This window comes from Paroedura picta, chromosome 4, assembly GCF_049243985.1.
Source record: "Paroedura picta isolate Pp20150507F chromosome 4, Ppicta_v3.0, whole genome shotgun sequence".
NCBI classification, from domain to species: domain Eukaryota; kingdom Metazoa; phylum Chordata; class Lepidosauria; order Squamata; family Gekkonidae; genus Paroedura; species Paroedura picta.
The window spans coordinates 83233997-83253714 of NC_135372.1; the positions used below are offsets into that span (position 1 = coordinate 83233997).

The 19718-nt window shown below is 41.8% G+C and overlaps 1 protein-coding gene across 7 annotated transcripts in view; it reads right to left on the bottom strand.

Moving 5' to 3' along the window:
- The window catches only part of ELAVL4 (ELAV like RNA binding protein 4), a 144190-nt gene that overhangs the window by 33786 nt on the left and 90686 nt on the right, over positions 1-19718 (bottom strand). For all 7 annotated transcript variants that reach the window (XM_077333804.1, XM_077333803.1, XM_077333800.1 and 4 more), the window contains exon 3: positions 16999-17102. In XM_077333804.1, coding sequence (XP_077189919.1) covers positions 16999-17102 — 104 coding nt within the window. The remainder of the gene's footprint in view (positions 1-16998; positions 17103-19718) is intronic.

Consider the following 19718-nt stretch of genomic DNA (forward strand, 5'->3'; position numbering starts at 1 on the left):
CATTTAATCACGGGTCTTCCTCCAGACTTGCTCTAGTTGTCTCAGTTCTTGTTTCTTTTCATGGAGCTCCTCAGTGTACCAAGGGGCCTGTTTGAGATGGGGACGGAGAGGACATCTGGGAACTCTCATTGATGGCAACCAGCATTCTGTTGTTCCAATCACCAACCAGGCCATCTAGAGAAGTGCAGGGAGGCACTGGGTCCCGCAGCGCGTTCAGGAATCCAGTCGGATCCATAAGTCTTCACAGATGAGCTAAAATTTGTTCAGCGCCCAACTGAGGAAGGGGTGGCAGCCTTAGCCGGGCCTTCAGGGCATAGTGGACTGACCATGGCATGGCTGTAGACAAAACCAGGTCTACATTCACCCCCACACTGAAAATGAGGACCAGGGTATGCTTGATGGGTAGGGACAACAACAAATTGCAAGAGCCCCTGAGTCACCATGGCTGACACCAGGTCCAGCCCATTTCTAGAGGGTGGTAGCTCAGCATGGATGTTAGTCACCTAGAATTAAGAGTATTATGTCACTTTGCACATCCTGGTTGATGAGCCTGAACATCACAAACCAGTTAGAAAATAGGCAGAATGATCTATATTTCTTGTCTCAGTAAAACTGCAATGGATGGGTGAATTCTTATTTTTTCAAGCACAGTGGTTGAAATATCTTTTCTGAGATGATATTTTTAGTATGGCTTGGAGTGTATATATGCCAAGAAAGAATCAAGATACAAGAAGAGTTCTCTCTTCTGACTCAACTATATGTGCATTGTGACAAAGCCAGTGGGAAGGCTTGGAATGAAAATGACAAACCCAGAAATAAAAGTAGCAGTTCTATGAGACACCTCAAAGCAAAAAGAGGGGAATGGTAGTAACTACAGTAAATGATAGCAGTGAATTGAATGACAGCAACACAAGTAAAATGACAGCTGAATGATAGTATCATAGTTTCTTGCAGCCTTTACTTTCGGTATCCTTTTATCTCTGTTTAATCTTGCTGTCATTTTGTATATGTATGCATGCATATAAATGAATTGCCTCAATTTTTTCTAATGCAGTCTTTATATGAACTTTAAAATCCCATTAATAACAAACCGTATTTTAATCTTGCTTGCATTTTCAGTAGTCACTACAGAGTATTCTTATTACTTCTAACAGTCATTCATTTTTCTGACATTTGCTTTACTGTGTTCCAAACACAGGAAGGATCTTCTGCTATAGACTGGGATATCTAGACAGCTGAAAGTGTTACCACCTATGACACAGAATCATGAAACAGTACAGCTGAAATATTACCTGACTGAACTCTACTCAAGAGCAAAATAATTCATTACAAAACAATCCATGAACAAGCCTACGAAACAAAGGAAATATATACGTTAGTTGGAACAGTAGGCTATTCTAGAATTCTCATGTAAAAGCAAAGCCAAAGCCCACAAGAGAACAACAAAACTAAAATAAAATAAACACACATCAAAAAACAACAAAAATACACCCAAGTCCTTGGACAATGATATGTATGGGGAAGTTCCTTTCCAACACCAAATATAGTGATTTATTCATATAATGCATAAGCATGGAAGAATCATCAGCTTTTCTTTTAAAAGGAAATGGACTGTTATAAGTCCATATCACTGGGTCCACTGACCAGTCAGATGTTAAATATTGTTCAAATAGTGCTGGAAATGTTAATTTTTAAGGACAAAAAGTAACTTAATTAACAGTTGATTTGGTACTTATGCGAAATACAAAACAAATGAGCAACTGCTGTGGAACAATGAAGCTAAGACTTTTTAAACAAAATGTACATTACCCCAAATCTGTCAACAATTCACTGCTGTCTTTGGCTAGGATTTCCACAGATGCAAAGATTTTCACTACTGAGTGTGACTTTTTCACACCAAGTGTTTTTAGAAAGTGAATGGGTGGAGCTCCTACCCAGCAGAGCTTCTGACTAGTCCTGGAGATTTGTGCAGATAAATAATCTCTCTTCTCCATGTATTTTTAAAACATTTCTTATGTCCCTGTCTCCAGGGTCAGGACCCCCCCCCCCGGGACAACACCCACTGACCCTGGAGAGGCAGATTGAACCAGCCCTGACCTCTTCTGGGGATGGGCCCTAATAGACTTGGGAAGGGGAAATCACCAGGATGGTGGGCAGAAGTAACAGAGGTAAGGCAGCAGGAAGCAGCTGGCCTGGCTGCTGCAAGAGCTGGGCTGAGAGCAAAAGCCACTGCAGCATGGCAGCCAGCAGCACTCATGGGGGCAAAGTCAACAGTAGCAACAGGCCCACACTCCTGGGCAATCACAGGAGTGTTGATCAGACTCTGGGATAGGGCAGCAGGGATAGAGCTCCAAAAATTGTGCGCAGAGAGCACAGCCAGGGAGCAGGGTAGCCATTGCTCCAGCAGGGTTGTGAGGGCCTCCGGTTGCAGAATCCGTGCAATGGATTGGGATGCATCTTCAGAAAGGAGAAACCAGGGTGGGCATGTACATAGGCCTTCTAGCTCCACTTGTGGCATGCACTGAAACAGAGCAATTGGCATTAAGCAAGAGAGAAAAGTTCCAGGCCAGGCAAATAAGTGAGGTCCCAGCCAGGCAAGAACAAGGGCCAATGGGAGGCACTGGGGACAGACTGGAAGAAAGGAGATTTGTATAAAAGAAGCCTCCAAGCCATGGGCTAGGGAGGGAATAGGAATGGAGACCCAAGCAACACAATGGGAGTCAACAAATTAGGAGGAGAAAACTGGTGGATTAAACTGCCCCCCTCCCATTCTGAAGCCCAAGAATTTGTCACCAAGGAGTGCAGCAAAATAGTAGGGGGCAGTGTTCCCCAAGGGGTGCTGGGAGAGTTTGACATTCTGGTACTTTGTCTTTCTCTGTTTGTCTCCATCCCTCACGAGGACACATATACAGGCAGTTCTCCAGGAGCTGCACTGGCTTTCAGTTGAATTCTGGATTCAGTTCAAGGTTCTGACCTTCAAAGACATAGGTGGTCTGGGCCCAGCATACCTGAGGGACTGCCTATCTGTATAGATCCCTCAGCGAGTTCTTCAGTCAGCCAGAACCAATCAGCTGGAGGTCCCTGGGTCAGAGAAGTACACTTAGCCTCAACCAGAATCAGGGCCTTTTTGTCCATGTCTCCTGCTTGGTGGAATCAGCTTCCTTGGGAGATCATGGCCCTGACAGAGCTTGTAAAGGTCCACAGAACCTGTAAGACAGAGCTCTTCTGCCAAACTTAGTTAATGGAGGCAGAAAGATTTGCTGGAACATCTGATCAGGACCTCCCTCATTCTTCCTCCCTCCTCTCTCTCCCCCCATGGGGCTAGCACTCTTTTAATTATATTTTTAAAGTTTTTAGGAGGGCTTTACTATTTATGTTTCTTGGTTTTTATGTCAATTTTTTTTTACCAAGTCCATGTTGTATAGCACTGTGAGATGACCAGTCAAGAGGGGCAGTATAAATAAATAAACAAACAAATAAAGGGTGGCTATTTTGTGGTTGGTTCTGCCTCCCGTGGCTGTCATTAGGTAGTTGCACTCACCATCCTACGTCAGAGCTCCAAAGGCACTCAAAGCAGTTTTGAAGGGTCCCTATAGCATTGGACAGCCAGAGAACCATTGCTGTACTTCTAGGTCTGTCCCTGATTGCCATAATACTGCCCTTTCTAAAATGCTATGATAATGAACTAAGAAATTATGCTGCTAAGCACAAAGCAGCAGCCTTAGCTTCATGGAACATTCAACAATACAGTCAACCAATCAAAATATCAACCCTACCTACCACCTGCTCCACTTGCTAGTTGTCATAGTCCCTAATGCAATAAAAAAAGGGAGAAATTCTGTACTGATCTCAGTGGGACAACAGAATATAAATCATTTCCAAATCCTACAAAGTTTGCATTTGGAGATATCCTGCTTCAATTTTTTCTTTTCCCATGTTACCATAAATTCTTTTAGCAGTTTTTTGATACAGTCATTGACCAGTAAGATTCCAGCATAACAAAAGACAGAAACAATAATCGAATTAAAATTCTGGAATAACACCCCTCTTCTGAGTAAATACTGTGCACAACATCATATGTATAAAAATAACATCATAATTGTACGAACAACAACAACAAAACCCAGTGCAACAAAAGTATAAAAACTAGATAATAAAAAATGCATCATTAGCTAGTACACATTAACTGTTCCCGTTATTTCCATTTACAAATCACGATGTAGCAAAACTTTGATACTGCGTGCAAAACCAAATTGCGTCTATCCTCCAGTAAATATTTCAACAGTAAATCCTCTACATAAATTAAGAAACTTTCAGGGGGATTAAAGTGCATAACTGTCCAAACTCCCAGAATTCCACAGGGCCTGCAAAAGGGAGTTCCTCCACCAGTACTTGCCTGAGACTGACAACAGGTCCCCCTTCAGACATCCCCTCCATGGCCTGTATCAGTCTGTCTTCACTAAGGGCCTTAGCTAAGTTTCTGTTCCTGTTATATTGTTGTTTAAGATCACTGAAATTGTGTTATTTAGATTATTGTTGTATAAATAAATAAAGAAAAAACAAACAAACAAATAAATAAATAAAATAAGGAAAGGTATAATTAACTGTTTTCTCTTCCTCATACAGAGCACACTGTAATAAAATATGGGAAATTGATTCCATTAGGTCGTCAGAGCAGATCTCAGGCTCTTGTAAAAATGAAGTAGGGCAGCATATTACTTTCATAGTTCAATGTCCATTAATCGCTGGTGTACCAGAACTTTCGCTTTATTTATCCCTCCTTCTAAGAGCTGTTCAGGATCTAGAGCTATTGATCTTAATTTATCTGTGGCTCTGAGGGACCACTGAGGCTAAGGTCCCTACACATTGGATATGAAGGCCAGGACAGATTAATGTTTCAGGACAGCAGTGTTGCTTTCTCAGTTTGCCTGAGGTCTCAACTAGGGTTGTGCGATTTGGCTGCTGAAGCAGTCGTTCCCTCCCACAGAGGCCAGTGCCACGGGAGGAAGTGCGGGTGTGCCGGGTGACACACACATACGTGCGTGTGTCGCCCGGCACGCCAGTGCCTCCCCACTCCACAACACTGGCTGCTACGAGTGGGAATGGCTGCTTTGGCGGCCGGATCACACAACTCTAGTCGAGACCTCAGGCGAACTGAGAATGTAACACTGCTGTCCTGAAACATTCATCTGTCCTGGCCTTCATATCCAATGTGTAGTGTCTCACAAAGGTGTCTTCCTTTTCCCAGGTTAAAAGATAAAGGTAAAGGTATCCCCTGTGCAAGCACCGGGTCATGTCTGACCCTTGGGGTGACGCCCTCCAGCGTTTTCATGGCAGACTCTATACGGGGTGGTTTGCCAGTGCCTTCCCCAGTCATTACCGTTTCCAGGTTACTGCCCTACAAATGTCCTGCACACCAATAGAGATAACCAAGACCTTGATAGGTCTAATAAATACTCTAAACCCTTAACACACATCAGTTCTTGAAATGGGAGCATTTAAATTCATAGCAGAATCTTGTGGATTCCTTCCTGGAATGGCGCAAAACTGCCCTAACTCCCTTCGAAAAAGTGTCCCCTAGGAGCTGATCCTCCATACTGTCAGAAGGAGTTTGGATAAGTCCGGGTAACTCCAAGACTCGACTGTCAAAACCCTCATATCCTCTGGAATTGGCTACTGACACCAAAGTTGTGAACCAAGGCTGGCATGGCCAAAACAGAGCAATGAGGATAGCATTCATCAATTCAGATACCATCTTGCCCAAGACACTTGGGATCAGGGACAAGGGGAGTGGAAAGTGTAAAATAGGGCTCCCGTCCAAGGAAGTTGGAAGGCATCCCCTAACAAATTCCTGTCTATTTCCCCCTGGGACCAAACCAATGAGCCTTTGCTGACCAGTGTCTCATGAAAAGATTGATCTGGTGTTGCCCCCACAGGGCAAAAAGATCCTCTAGAAAAATATTGCTGAGATAGCATTTGTAGTTCTGGGTAAATACTCTCCAGAGTCTGTCCGCTCTTGAGTTTGAAGCCCCATGCAATATGAATGTCCCTCAGATCTGATCAGATCATTAGGTCTTCCTACCACATCCCCAGAGCTGCATTGCATAAGTGCAGGGACGTGCCCCCTTGTTTGTTTAAGTAGTACATGGTGGATGAGTTGTCGGTTCTCAAAAGGATTCTCTGGTCCTGGAGGACATCTGCAAAAACAGTTTAGGCTAACCACACTGCTCTAATTTCAAAAACATTATTATACAAATCTCTTTCTATCGAGCTCCAATGACCCTGAACTGATGCATGCCCAGAATACGCCCCCCCAACCCTCCAAGGAGGCATCTGTAGTAAGGACTGTATCTGGGACCCACGGTTCAAAGGGAAGACCTTCCACAAGATTCCTCTTCTCCAACCATCAATTAAGAGACTGTAAGACCGCCCTTGGGATAGAAAATTTACAGAAAAGACTGTGCTTATCTTGGTCAAACTTATGGACAAACCAGGACTGGAGACCTCTCATATGCCATCTAACATGCCTAACTACTGAAGTGACTGAAGCCATCAGGCTTAGGAGCCTTTGGAAATATCAGAACCGTTGGCAATGGTTCTGAGTAATGGAACACATGAGGCCCTGTAGGGGTCCAATGCAATCCAAAGGAAGATAAGCACATGCCCTGTGAGAACATAAATGGGCCCCAATAAAGTATATTTCCTGAGAGGGTGTTAGATGGGATTTTTCCTGATTAACCACCCGGTCCAAGGTATGACATCAGTGTAAAGTAAGGTGTACTTGATCCTATAATGATTTGGGGGATGTACCCACTAAAAGTCAGCCATCTAAGAATGGGTAAACTGTTACATCACACATCCTCAGGTAGCTGATCACTACTGCCATGCATTTAGTGAAAACCCTAGGTGTTGTGGCAAGCCCAAATGGGAGTACTGTGTACTGAAAGATATGGGAACCAAATGTATTTCCTGTGGCTCTCGTACATTGAGATATGAAAATAAATGTCTTTGAAGTAAAAACCAAAAAATAATCTCATAGGGTCGAGGATTTGTTCTTAATCAACCTGTCATTGCAAAGCATCAGCACCGGCTCCACCGAGATGCCCTGTCATGTTGGCATTGGGCATAAAACTCTGGAAAGTCTTGCATATACCAACCACGTGTCCTTCCCTCAAGCGATCATGTTCATCGGTCATTGGGATTTTCATGCTACACTCCCTGCACTTCTTGAAAATTGCCTTTGAGGTCATCATTCGGACAATCAAAACAGCAAAAATGAAAGCCAACCAATACAATCTGCGTAATAGGTAGAATGATAGGAGAAAATCTGGGAAAACTTCCATTCATCATGGCGTCAAAAAGGTAGCTGAGGAGGGTGGGTGCTCCACCCCTAGGTCATGTGCCCACTTGGCAAGAAAAGCTGAGCATGTGCAGTTGAAGGGCGGAGCACTCTCAAGTGGAGCTTTATTATGGAAGAGTTGTCTGCAGCAGGCCTGCACAGGTGCAGTCACAATGTGGGGCTGCACATCAAGACAGAAGATGAATCTCCAAATTGATTTCAAGGTGTTGGTTTTGATCCTAGAATCCCTTTTACAGTCTAGGTCATATACTTGAAGGACCACTTCTTTCATTTTGGTGTAGTGGTTAGGAGAGCCAGTTTGGTGTGGTGGTTAGGAGTGCGGACTTCTAATCTGGCATGCCAGGTTCGATCCTGCACTCCCCCACATGCAACCAGCTGGGTGACCTTGGGCTTGCCATGGCTCTGATAAAGCTGTTCTGACTGAGCAGTGATATCAGGGCTCTCTCAGCTTCACCTACCTCACAGGGTGTCTGTTGTGGGGAGAGGAATGGGAAGGCGATTGTAAACCGCTTTGAGACTCCTTCGGGTAGGGAAAAGCGGCATATAAGAACCAACTCTTCTTCTTCTCTTCTTCTATGCCAAAAATCCTTTTTTGTAATTCCATCAACCGGGTCATGTCTGACCCTTGGGGTGACGCCCTCTAGTGTTTTCATGGCAGACTCAATACAGGGTGGTTTGCAGTTCCCTTCCCCAGTCATTACCGTTTTACCCCCCAGCAAACTGGGTACTCATTTTACCGATCTCGGAAGGATGGAAGGCTGAGTCAACCTTGAGCTGGCTGCTGGGATCGAACTCCCAGCCTCATGGGCAGACAGCTTCAGACAGCATTTCTGCCGCTTACCACTCTGCGCCATTCTGCTTACCACCCCACAAAAAGGAGGGGGGCAGCCCTTATTAAATTTAATACTCCAATACAATTATTTTTCATGCTTGGTGTTTACACAATAAATATATACATAATGTAGAACACTATTTCACATCTATCAGCTCCTGTGTTATTCAATAAAATAATTTGGTTTCTTATTATAGCCACCTGAGGGTGAAACACTAGACATGAGTGATATGACAGGGACAATGGATTTCTGTGCATCTTTGAAGGGAAATTACAGCCCTGTGTGGTTCCAATTTTTAGGACAAGCAAAAAATGGGAGACTGTTTAAAGCTCCTTACTCTGCACATTAGGCCACTTTGAATAATGAACTCATGCGAATGCTGGCAAGGGCTCCTGGGAATTGTAGTCCATGGACATCTGGAGGGCCGCAGTTTGACTACCCCTGGTTTAAACTGTCTCTCTGTGCAAGTTTGATCTGAATTGGAGCTATAGACAGAAGTAGTTTAAATCTGAATGGAGATCTTGATCACATGTAGTTTGATGCTGCTGGGAAGCACTGAAAGTGGAGAAGATCTGTGATCTTCATCAGCACCTTATGTTGCCTGATCACTGGATCCAGTTATATATGTAGTAAAAACAACAGTTTGGTGTGATGTCAGAACTAAACTACTATATACAGGGAGCGGGACTGTATGACTATTGGATTATTTCACTTCTAACATTATTTATTAATATTTATGAGTGAACTTGTTCTGGACTCTGGCCTGTTATGTTTTACAAACATTTGCCTGTATTCAATGATAAGGCTATTGCACTTGGTACTTTTCCCAGTAGGAGAATATATGACATTTTCCAAAGATTCAAGATGTTTAGAAACTAGATGGGTATAGTAAGGAGGGTGACCTATGTCACAACAGAGAATGGGAAACATGATATGTTATGATTGCCAATGTAAAGATTGTTGATACAGTCCCAAACTTATTCGTAAACTGCCATGAGCCGCAAGGGAGGTATATACACATACACACAAATAAATAAATAAAATAAATAAAAATAAATAAGGTATAAGGGACAGAGAAAGAAAAATCTGTGTTAAGTACATTTCAAATTGGTATTCTCAGAAATGACAGTGGTATCAGGGACTTGCTATCCTAATAAAATGGTGATTATTGGTTAGTTTCTTTATCTTCAATTCTTATAATTGCAACAGCCCCAGCTGCAGAAAAATGCTTTGAACAATTACAGCAAGCTCTGACATAATGCCAAATATAACACATGGAGAAAAAAAACTGAAAACCAAACTACACCAAATACTAGCAATGTATTTTGCTTTAAATAACAGACATTTACATGACCAATTTTAATCACATGCCCTTGTACAATTACTCTGCTTGTTGTTCAGCTGGAAAGAACAAAATTACTTGCTTGGATCACAAATATGCAACAATTATTTTTCACCAAATACCACTACTGTTGGTATACCATCCACATTAACTAATGCTAAAGTCAGGAATATTTATATTATCAAGAATAACAGTGGCCATTACTGGTAGTAAAAGCTGCTACAGGAGAACATTTTCCTGACAAGGAAAAACTGTTTGTAATTATATTCTGTCAATAGTAAGGAACAGAATTTTGAGGAATAAAGAGGTATGATAGCCAAAACAATGGTTGCCACTGGCTGTCATATTATGTTTCATATAGTTGTAATCCACAGCTATTATAATCAACAGACTTTGCCACTGACTTCAGTCGGGTGTGAATTATATCTTGTATGCACATCCTGAGATAACTATGTTCCAAGTATTCAAGAAGCCAGCAACAAAATAATACCCTAAAAGATCTTTTCTTTTAACAATGCAAATAGCTGAGAAGGAGGCCATTGTACAGGAGAAAACTAACACTTTCTCTCCACCACTTTCCCTTGCAATAGGCTATACTGCCACAGTGTGCACCAAAAATATTTTTAAGCTCTGTACTTTCTATGCACTGGCATTCTAAAAATTAAAACAGGCCTCATGATTCCTTTTACTTTTGTCTGTCATGGTGAGGGCCCAATTGGAAGGTGCTTCACACTTTCCAATTGGGCCCTCACCTGGCCCGGCCCTGCCCACTGTCCGCACACTTAGGCCTTACCCTTTTCTTTAACAGCGACCTGCTGTTAAAGATGTGTGATGTGCCCATGTTGAACTCAAATTGGACCTTCTGCTATTCAAACCGTTGTGAACCAGTATTAGCTGTAGTATAGAATGCAGACAGGATTTCAAGCCCACCAATACAATACAGGAAAGTAGACAGTGAGACTTTTTGGGAGAACTAGGTGATCCACTTTTATTAGGCAACGACTTGGCCTTGTGGACAACAAGACGGACTGCAGTTGCCAGCAGTAGGCCTCCGGCTTCAGAAGAGTAGACATCACCATCCAAGCAACCAAGGCGAGTCTGAGGCCACATGCATTCCTTTTGAAGAGATGCACATGAGGGGAAAGAGCTTCCCCGTCAGCCTAACTTCCTGGAGATGAGCTGTACTTCCAGGGGATTCTCAGATCCCACCTGAGGCTGGCATCCCTAAACCTCAGTGGGATACGTGCTACGTAGTCACCCCTCCAAAGCAGCCATTTTTGCCTAGGGAGCTGATCTTTATAGTTTGGAGATGAGCAACAATTCCAGGAGATTTCCAGGACCTACCTGGAGGTTGGCTATTCCTGGTCTGAACATATTACTTGAAGTCTGGAAGTGGGGCCTCAAAAGTAACCACCTAACACCCCTCGTAACCACCTAGCACCCCCTGACATATTTCAGGTAAAGAAAATATTGCAGAGTTAAGGTTATCAGATTGGTGTAGGTTCATGTTCTGGAATTCCACACTACCTAGGTGTGCATAAACCTGAATAGGGTCAAGACTGCTATGCAGAGAGACCTCCTCTGAAGGTTGCCAGTTTCCAAGTGAGGCACTAAACCTACACCAAACTATGAGCTAGCACTCTCTCTATCCCACCTCTCTCATGGGGAGTCTGTTATGGGGAGAGGAAGGGAAGGCGATTGTAAACTGCTTTGAGACACGTGAGGCCTGCTGGGTTACTGGAACATTCCCAGTTCTCTCAGACCTCTCACAGCACCACATCCCTCAGAGGTTGTCTACTGTAGGAAGACAAAGGGAAAAGGTGTTTGTAAACTGCTTTGGGACTCCTTTGGGCAGTAAACAGCTGGGTACAAATATCCAGCTCTTCTTCTTCTTTAAAAGAAGCATGTGGGCATATAACATTTTATTAACAATAAAATAATGGAGACAGAAGGGGCAGGGCGAACACCTGTGTACTGTGACTACCCATGTGGGTTAGGGCAGGGGGACATTTTGTTGTCTGTGGCCTAATTCGCACAAGAAGGGAAATAATGCAGAGCTGGGAGGAATTGGTTGCCATGTAATCTTCCCCTAAGAAGAGTCTCCAGTCTGATTTTCCCTTCACATATCTGAAGACATGGCTCTGGAAAGCTCATCTGTAACCACTATGCCACAATTCCCAAAGGTCAGTCTTTTCCCACACTCAATGAACATTCCAAACCACAGGTTCTTGACACCCATATCTCCACACCCATGCCCTCATTTGCCACCATGCCACCACAACCTCCCACACAACACACACATTCAACCCCATGCCCTTACAGACTGGACAACTCCTCCCCTTCCTCTTCCCACCACCAAGCTCTAGCATTCCTGGATACAACGGGCTTTGCCCCTAGTAATCTTATATTCTAATCAGGCCCACACTGACAGATAATTCTTCAAACTTGGGAAACTCCCCAGGTTTTGTTTTAACTGAAAATTCTAAAAGATATATATTGGAGGTTTTAAATCCTCTCAACGCAAAATATGCAATAAACTTTTTTATTTTAATGATGGTGGTAGGAGCAGGGAACAGCCCTGTGCCCAGACACAGCTGCAAGAGTAGGGTCGATGACAGGCCTGAGATGGCATCACAGGTAATAGTGTGGGAAACAGGACCTGTGGTGGGCTCAGTGGCAGAGATCAGGAACTGTGCTGGATTCAATTTGTGAGAGTGATGGGGGGGGAGGCAAGAGTTGTGGCAGATCCTGAGGCACCAATGATGGGAAGGAAGTTTTTCAGTAGGCTATAGTGATGGGGGGAGGGGAGACATAGCCATAGCTAGATGTGTAAAGGAGTACTATGACTACTATGATTCCTTATCTGTATGTATGAATTCACATACAATTCCAATATGTATTCTAAATATATATTCATAAAATTCCTAGGGACACCCTGAAAAATGTGAAGTAGAGCTTGCATGACATTGGCATCAATATATGTAAAGTTCTGCATCTGGGTCAAAAAAATGAAAAGCATGCCTACTGGATGGGGGATACACTTCTAGGTAACACTGTGTGTGAACGAGACCTTGGGGTACTTGTGGATTGTAAACTAAACATGAGCAGGCAGTGTGATGCAGCGGTAAAAAAGGCAAATGCCATTTTGGGCTGTATCAATAGAGGCATCACATCAAAATCATAAGATGTCATAGTCCCATTGTATACGGCACTGGTCAGACCACACTTGGAGTACTGTGTGCAGTTCTGGAGGCCTCACTTCAAGAAGGACGTCGATAAAATTGAAAGGGTACAGAGGAGAGCGATGAGGATGATCTGGGGCCAAGGGACCAAGCCCTATGAAGATAGGATGAGGGACTTGGGAATGTTCAGCCTGGAGAAAAGGAGGTTGAGAGGGGACATGATAGCCCTCTTTAAGTATTTGAAAGGTTGTCACTTGGAGGAGGGCAGGATGCTGTTTCTGTTGGCTGCAGAGGAGAGGACACGCAGTAATGGGTTTAAACTTCAAGTACAACGATATAGGCTAGATATCAGGAAAAATATATTTTCACAGTCAGAGTAGTTCAGCAGTGGAATAGGCTGCCTAAGGAGGTGGTGAGCTCCCCCTCACTGGCAGTCTTCAAGCAAAGGTTGGATACACACTTTTCTTTAGGATGCTTAGGGCTAATCCTGCGTTGAGCAGGGGGTTGGACTAGATGGCCTGTATGGCCCCTTCCAACTCTATGATTCTATGATATCATTATTAATTTTACAAAACAACTAGCTTCAAAGCCCGTTCCTAAGAACGGGCCTTGAAAGGGCCCCCTCCCCTGGCCCCCGGCCAGGCAGCTTAAGGTGGCTTTGGGCGGCAGCTCGCAGCCAGATTAAGTGGGGCAGGTGGGGACTGGGAAGCTCAGTAGCAGAGCTGGGACAGAGCTCCTTAGCAGGCAGTCAGCAGGCCGGAAGGTCCTCGTCGGCAAGCCCAGTCTAGCAGGCCAAGAGGCCTTCGTTAGCAAGCCTTTCACCATGACCCTTTGACCAGGGCCCTCTCCCCTTACCTGCTGCTGGCTCCAGGCACTGAGGCATCTGAGAGCAAAGAGGCTAGAGTCCAGGGACGGAGGGTGGGAGCTGCAGGGGCAGGGCCAATCGGGGCAAAGTTGGCTGCACCTTTATTGGCCCTATTCAAACTTGGACAGCCGGATACATCCCACCCCCCTAGGCTGTTTCATAAATATATAGAGGAACAACAATGGATAAGGATGAATCTTCAAGCACTGAAAAAAATTCCACCCCACATCTCTGTATTCTTCTGACTACTCAGAAATTCATATTTCTTGTCTTGCCTTGGGGTGGGTCTCTTGCACTCCTTGTTACTCTTAACAACACATCGCTTTGGTAATGCCAATATACAATAACAATAAAATTAAGGAAGAAAGTATAAGGAAATGACATTTTGTCAATGTTAACTTTATATTTTATCTATTTCATGCTATATGTGAAATTTTAGTAAAAAGCACTCCAAACCATAAAATAAACTGTACAATTTCCCCAAAAATTACAGTTGGGGAAGGAACATGAAAAACAATACTTTTTTTGTATCCCGCTTTGAGGAGTGTGCATGTGGAGGAGTGGGAAATCAAACCCGGCTACTCTTAACTATTACACAAGGTAGCTCTTGAAGCACGACAGGGCAATGAATCTCATGAGAGATACACAGAATATGAAATTGTATAATACAGAAAATAAAATTTAGCAAATTATTAAGATTATCTGATGCCACTTTTCAGGTAGGTGTTTACCAAAGACATTTCTAGCCTTCACATCCTCTAGCAGTGTACTTACAAACTTGATCTACATTTGGATGATATATTTCTCTATATACAGATTATTAGCTATCCTTATTTTTAAAAAGCATTATACTACTCAAAGAAGTGGTGTAAGATCAAAAGAAGCAGATAACTGAGCCACAGAATCAATACGACTGAATGGCTAATATCATCATCATCTTTCAGTAACTTCAGTTAACTGAACTCTACCTTTGTTCAACAACAATTACTGCTACTAAGAAGGAATTCTAAGAAAGCTCTATTTGTATTTCAGAGCAGATCTGTTGGTTTGAATTCGCTGGCAGGGGCTCCTGGGAATTGTAGTCCATGGACATCTAGAGGGCCACAGTTTGACTACCCCTGGTCTACAGGGTAATGTACTATTTCAAATTAAAGTTGGGAAACCATGCTTCCCTGCATGAAAAGTTCCCACTTACAGAAAACTAGCACAGGAGTTCAAGTCTAGCTTTCTTCCTAATGTGATGTTTTTGTTTGTGGTAGAAAGATACCTCTTAAAAATATTGCACATACTTTACAATAAACTGAGAATAGTCCATTCAAACACATGAACTTGATCACATCTCACTACTTCTGTGCAATTCCCTTTTCCCCATATTTAGCATTAAAAATAAAATAAAATACGGGTAATATTCATAAGTTATATAAATGTTTAAAGTCACACAAGGAATTATTTTTATTAGAGGTCAAGTTGAGAGTGATCCACTTAATGTTTAAAACCAACCTAGATGGGCTGCAATTTTACAACAAATACACGGAATTCACTGTTAACATCCTAGTAATGTTTTTAGATTATCCTATCTGTACCAATCTGAAGAAGTTTTGATTTCCCCACCCCTTTCCAATACATATATGGCCACATTAAAAGTTAGTCCAAATAACAGTAGTACTAATATGATCCTCCAATGAGTTTGGACAGAAAAAATTAGAGCATGATGGGGAAAGTTAGGGGGACAGAGCAGCTGTACATGAACTCAGATGGTAAAACCTGGAATCCTCTGCTCTCACACCCTGACCATCAAGAACAGAATCACTATAGAACAGGAAAGGTAGAGTTTTAAGAACCATACTAATGCTCCATCCAATTTGACCTAGATAGTATAATTATTCTTTTCTTCAACAACCTTACAACCAACAATGTCTATGCTCCAAGAATCAAAATCTCCACTTTCAGAGCCTCTAAAATAATTATCAAATATAATAAAACATTAGAATATTTTAATTAAAGTTTTGGATCAAGAAACAATTCCCCATAAAAATTTGAAAAGATAGCTAAGAGCATCAAAGTATCATAATGTCTCATGATCTTTCACTGGAAGACTAAAATCATTCATGGCTTATGTATGAACAGTGAACACATGATATAACCCTGTTTATAAGGATACAAGCATTTGAAGGAGGTTGCTAGTATCAAAAGATGCATATTAGTACATAACATTAGGACGCTGACTCCCACTGAGTGTCTCCTCTGCCCTAGTTTTAACCTACAGCATTAGACCAATAATACAACTAAAGCAATTACAGTTTAGGTGGGCAAATGACCAAGTCTTCAAGGACTACAATTGTGTACAAAAGCGATCACAGCAGTAAAACTACCATGATTCTCAATTCAGAAAAAAACCGGCAGATAAAACACAGGCTGTATTAATTTGGATATGTTTAACAGGTGACATTTTCCCTTCTCTGCCATGTTTGTAAGACAGGCAAAGGAAGGTGATGTAAACCTAAACTTTAATCTAGAAGCAGACAAAAAAAGTTACTGGCCCAGTATCATTTTTTAATTCTTAGCACTTGATAAGAATAGTTCATTTTGCTGTTTCATTCCAACCAATTTAAATATGTAACTGGAGGTGCTCTTAAAGTATGTAAATTCATACACTGGAAGAGATACTGATGTTGATACTTGCACTGTTTATAATTTATAATTGTTATACCTGTATTTGATACAACATGCATATGATTTTATTATGATTCAATTAGCAGGGTGGAAGGAATGACCTCTCCAAAACAGGAACAACATCACTGCCTATTACCATATCGCCCATGTTGAACTGTGGTACAGGAAAAGTAGTGGAATGCAGGAGACTCTATGATTGCTATCTTTTAATCTTTGTTTCCTGAAGGGAGTTTTAGTTTCTGGTAACAAATTCAGCGATGAACAACACATGAATGGGACCTGAAACTCCTATTTAATCTCGTAAAACTTGAATTTGATCATATTTATCTGAGGTTAACTACAAATGTATTGAGAACCATCGGCCTATGGAATGGCTAGAAATTTCATGGTGACATGATGAGCAACAAAACTCTGTATTATAGCCATTGACCAGACAGGTTTTTTTTTTTTTTTAAGAAATCTGCTAAGATTTTTATTTATTACTTTCAAATATGGAGTTAGACAACCTGACCTGAAATCCTGTAGTAGTTTAAAGATTCTTCTGTTTATTTTTAATGAACAAAAATATTAGCAATTTGAAAAGAACAAAAATGGCATCTACTATATGCCATTCTTTGTTATAAAATAAGAGCTAGCTACACTCTTTGGGCTGTCAAGAATGCTACGCTGATGAGATAGCCAGACACTGTCTTAACTACACTCTTCCTCCTGAATTTAGCAAAATACTCTTTGCATTCTCTTACCTTTATGGTTTTGGTCTGGAGTCTGAGTCCATTTAAAGTGTTAATGGCTTTCTCTGCATCCTTTGGATCAATATAGTTAACAAATCCATACCCTAAACTCTGCCCTGTTGAAACATAAGAAACAAAAAAAAAGGACTCAGTATTCTTTGCAGCACAAGTGTATGATTTTCAAATGGGGAATTGAAATCCTTTTCTCTGATTACGCTGTCCACCTAACACTTGCTTCTCAGGTCAGAAAATATACCCATATAACCCCACTGCTGTCAAAGAGGACTACTCAGAAATATATATGTATATAGTTTAATCATGGGACTATCTGCATTTAACGTTGAGTTTTCTAGCATCCATAGTGTTTTAAGGATTTTCCATAGTGTCTTAAAATTGTGAATGAAACACATTAATATAATGATTTACTGAAGTGGTCATGCTACACTTCTGGGGGATTGACGTTAAGAGAAAAAAAGACAAGGGACAGGCAGCAGTGGGGAAAATGCACAGGTTTAACAGCTTTATGATAATTAATGTAGATTACAGAATCAGTCACAGGAGCAACATAGATTCAGTCTAAAGTAAAATATATACAAAGTATTTAAATCAAAGTAATGGTCATCAGTAATCTTAAAAATGACAAACTCTAAGAACCTTTGTAGTTACTTTGTCTCAGTTGGCTGAAAAGTTACTTAAATGATTATGTAACAATTTCAGCAGGAAAACAATTTTCATTAAAAGGTCACAAGTAGCAATAAAATAGCTAAATACCTAAAACCCAAAATTAGAGCTAAAATCTAACATTTAAAAGCTGATAAAATGGTTTGAAATGTTTAGAACTGTATTGCTGACTTGACAACAAAACAAACTTAAAGAGAAGTGGTAGAATATCACATGCACGGACAGATGATTATTCTGTGTTCCTCATAATGCCTCATGGGGTGAAAATGGGGAGGGCAAACAGCACAACTGTTTTTACATTCAAAGATGTCATCAGCACATTTATTGCTTAGGCATCCTGCTTTAACTAAAAGCCTGGGTACTCCTGAGGAGTACAGAGCAATCGATATGGGATCCAGACAAAATAATACCACCACTCATCATTAGTGAGAAGATGTAGCATAGTGACTAAGAGACTGGAAAGCCCATGTCATTAATATATATGCTCTAATGCTTAAGCATCATGACCAATATCTATAAAATAGCCACAGTTCCATGGAACTATTCTCATTTGTATATAATTAGTGCATTTCCAAAACAAAACAGAGTCATGTCATCTAATTCACTAACCAATTTGGAGTAGAATTATTTTTCGTTCAATATCTAGACAATTTGAACCTTTACTACTTGTCTGCACCTGGGCTTAGAATGCTTCAATTTCACCAAACTTCACATTCATTTGCTGAAGTTTCATCCCAAAATTGCTTGCTGATTAACTAAATATATGTCATAGTGTAAGCATGAATGCCTACTACTGGTTGTTGGATGCTCCTCAAACAGAAGAAGAAACCAACCCCAATGATCCAAGTGAGATTTTCACATTGTGACACAATGAAAAGGTCCAATATTCCCAACTTGCCTTACCATATAAATGCCTAACGTGAATAGAAATAGAAATGGAAACAACAAAATAATTTTTTCAGACGGTAACAAGGCATGCATTGCAATTTTTTGAGTAGGTAAAATTTCAGTGGTGCAATATTTAGACAGTGAAAAATCCTAGTGGCATATTTAGGAGTTACATCAGCACTTTTATTGTAACCTAAAGAAACTATCAGACACTATAAATCAGTGGTCCCCAACCTTTTTATCACCGGGGACCGGTCAACGCTTGACAATTTTACTGAGGCCCGGGGGGGGGGAGTCTTTTGCCGAGGGACGTCGCTCCACTTGCTTTCCTGCCAGCAACCCCTGACTTCCCACCGCCCGCTGGGGGGTGCTGCCAGCAGTAGCTGCACAGTGCCACACCGAGGGGGAACCCCAGCCATGGCAGCTGCCAGAGAGCATCAAAGGTGAGCTGGTGGCAGAGTGGCAGGGCAGCCCCCACGGCAGCAGCCGGGGAGGAGGATGAGGAGGGGCCGCGGCCCGGTACCGACTGATCTACGGACTGGTACTGGTCCCCAGACCGGGGGTTGGGGACCACTGCTATAAATGATATACTTCCACCAGAATCTGGAAAAGCTCAGAACCTAATTCTGAACCAATTAGCCATTCAATGCTGAATAATAAACATGAAAAATGGTGGGTAAAGCATTCCCTACCCCATCTCTGCCTTCACCTTCTTAAAAAGCAGTTTGGTAAGAATGAATCCTATTATTATTTGCAGCTTGCCAAGGATAGTTTTTCTTTTTTTAAAGAATATAGTTGGATAAATAAATATAAAGGTCCTTGCAACCTTTGTTCTCAGCCTTAGCCTTTTACAACTGACAGCACTAACGATGTTATGAATGACCAAATATATTCATGCTTAGATCATGAACTACTGAATGAGATAACAGAGCAACAAAACTTGGATTATCACAATCAGGCCAAAGGATATTACAGCTTGAAATAGTCCTAGATTCTGGCCAACATTCAAGGGTAGAGAATGATTTTCCAAACAGATCTAAGCTTTTATTGTCTAACTTTCTATTACAAACCTTTGTGTCTCCCCAAAAGCCATCTGAGGTTCCTGACGATTGGGGAACATTTGGAGAAGGATTTCATGTGCAGAAGGCATGGGGAGGCCAGCT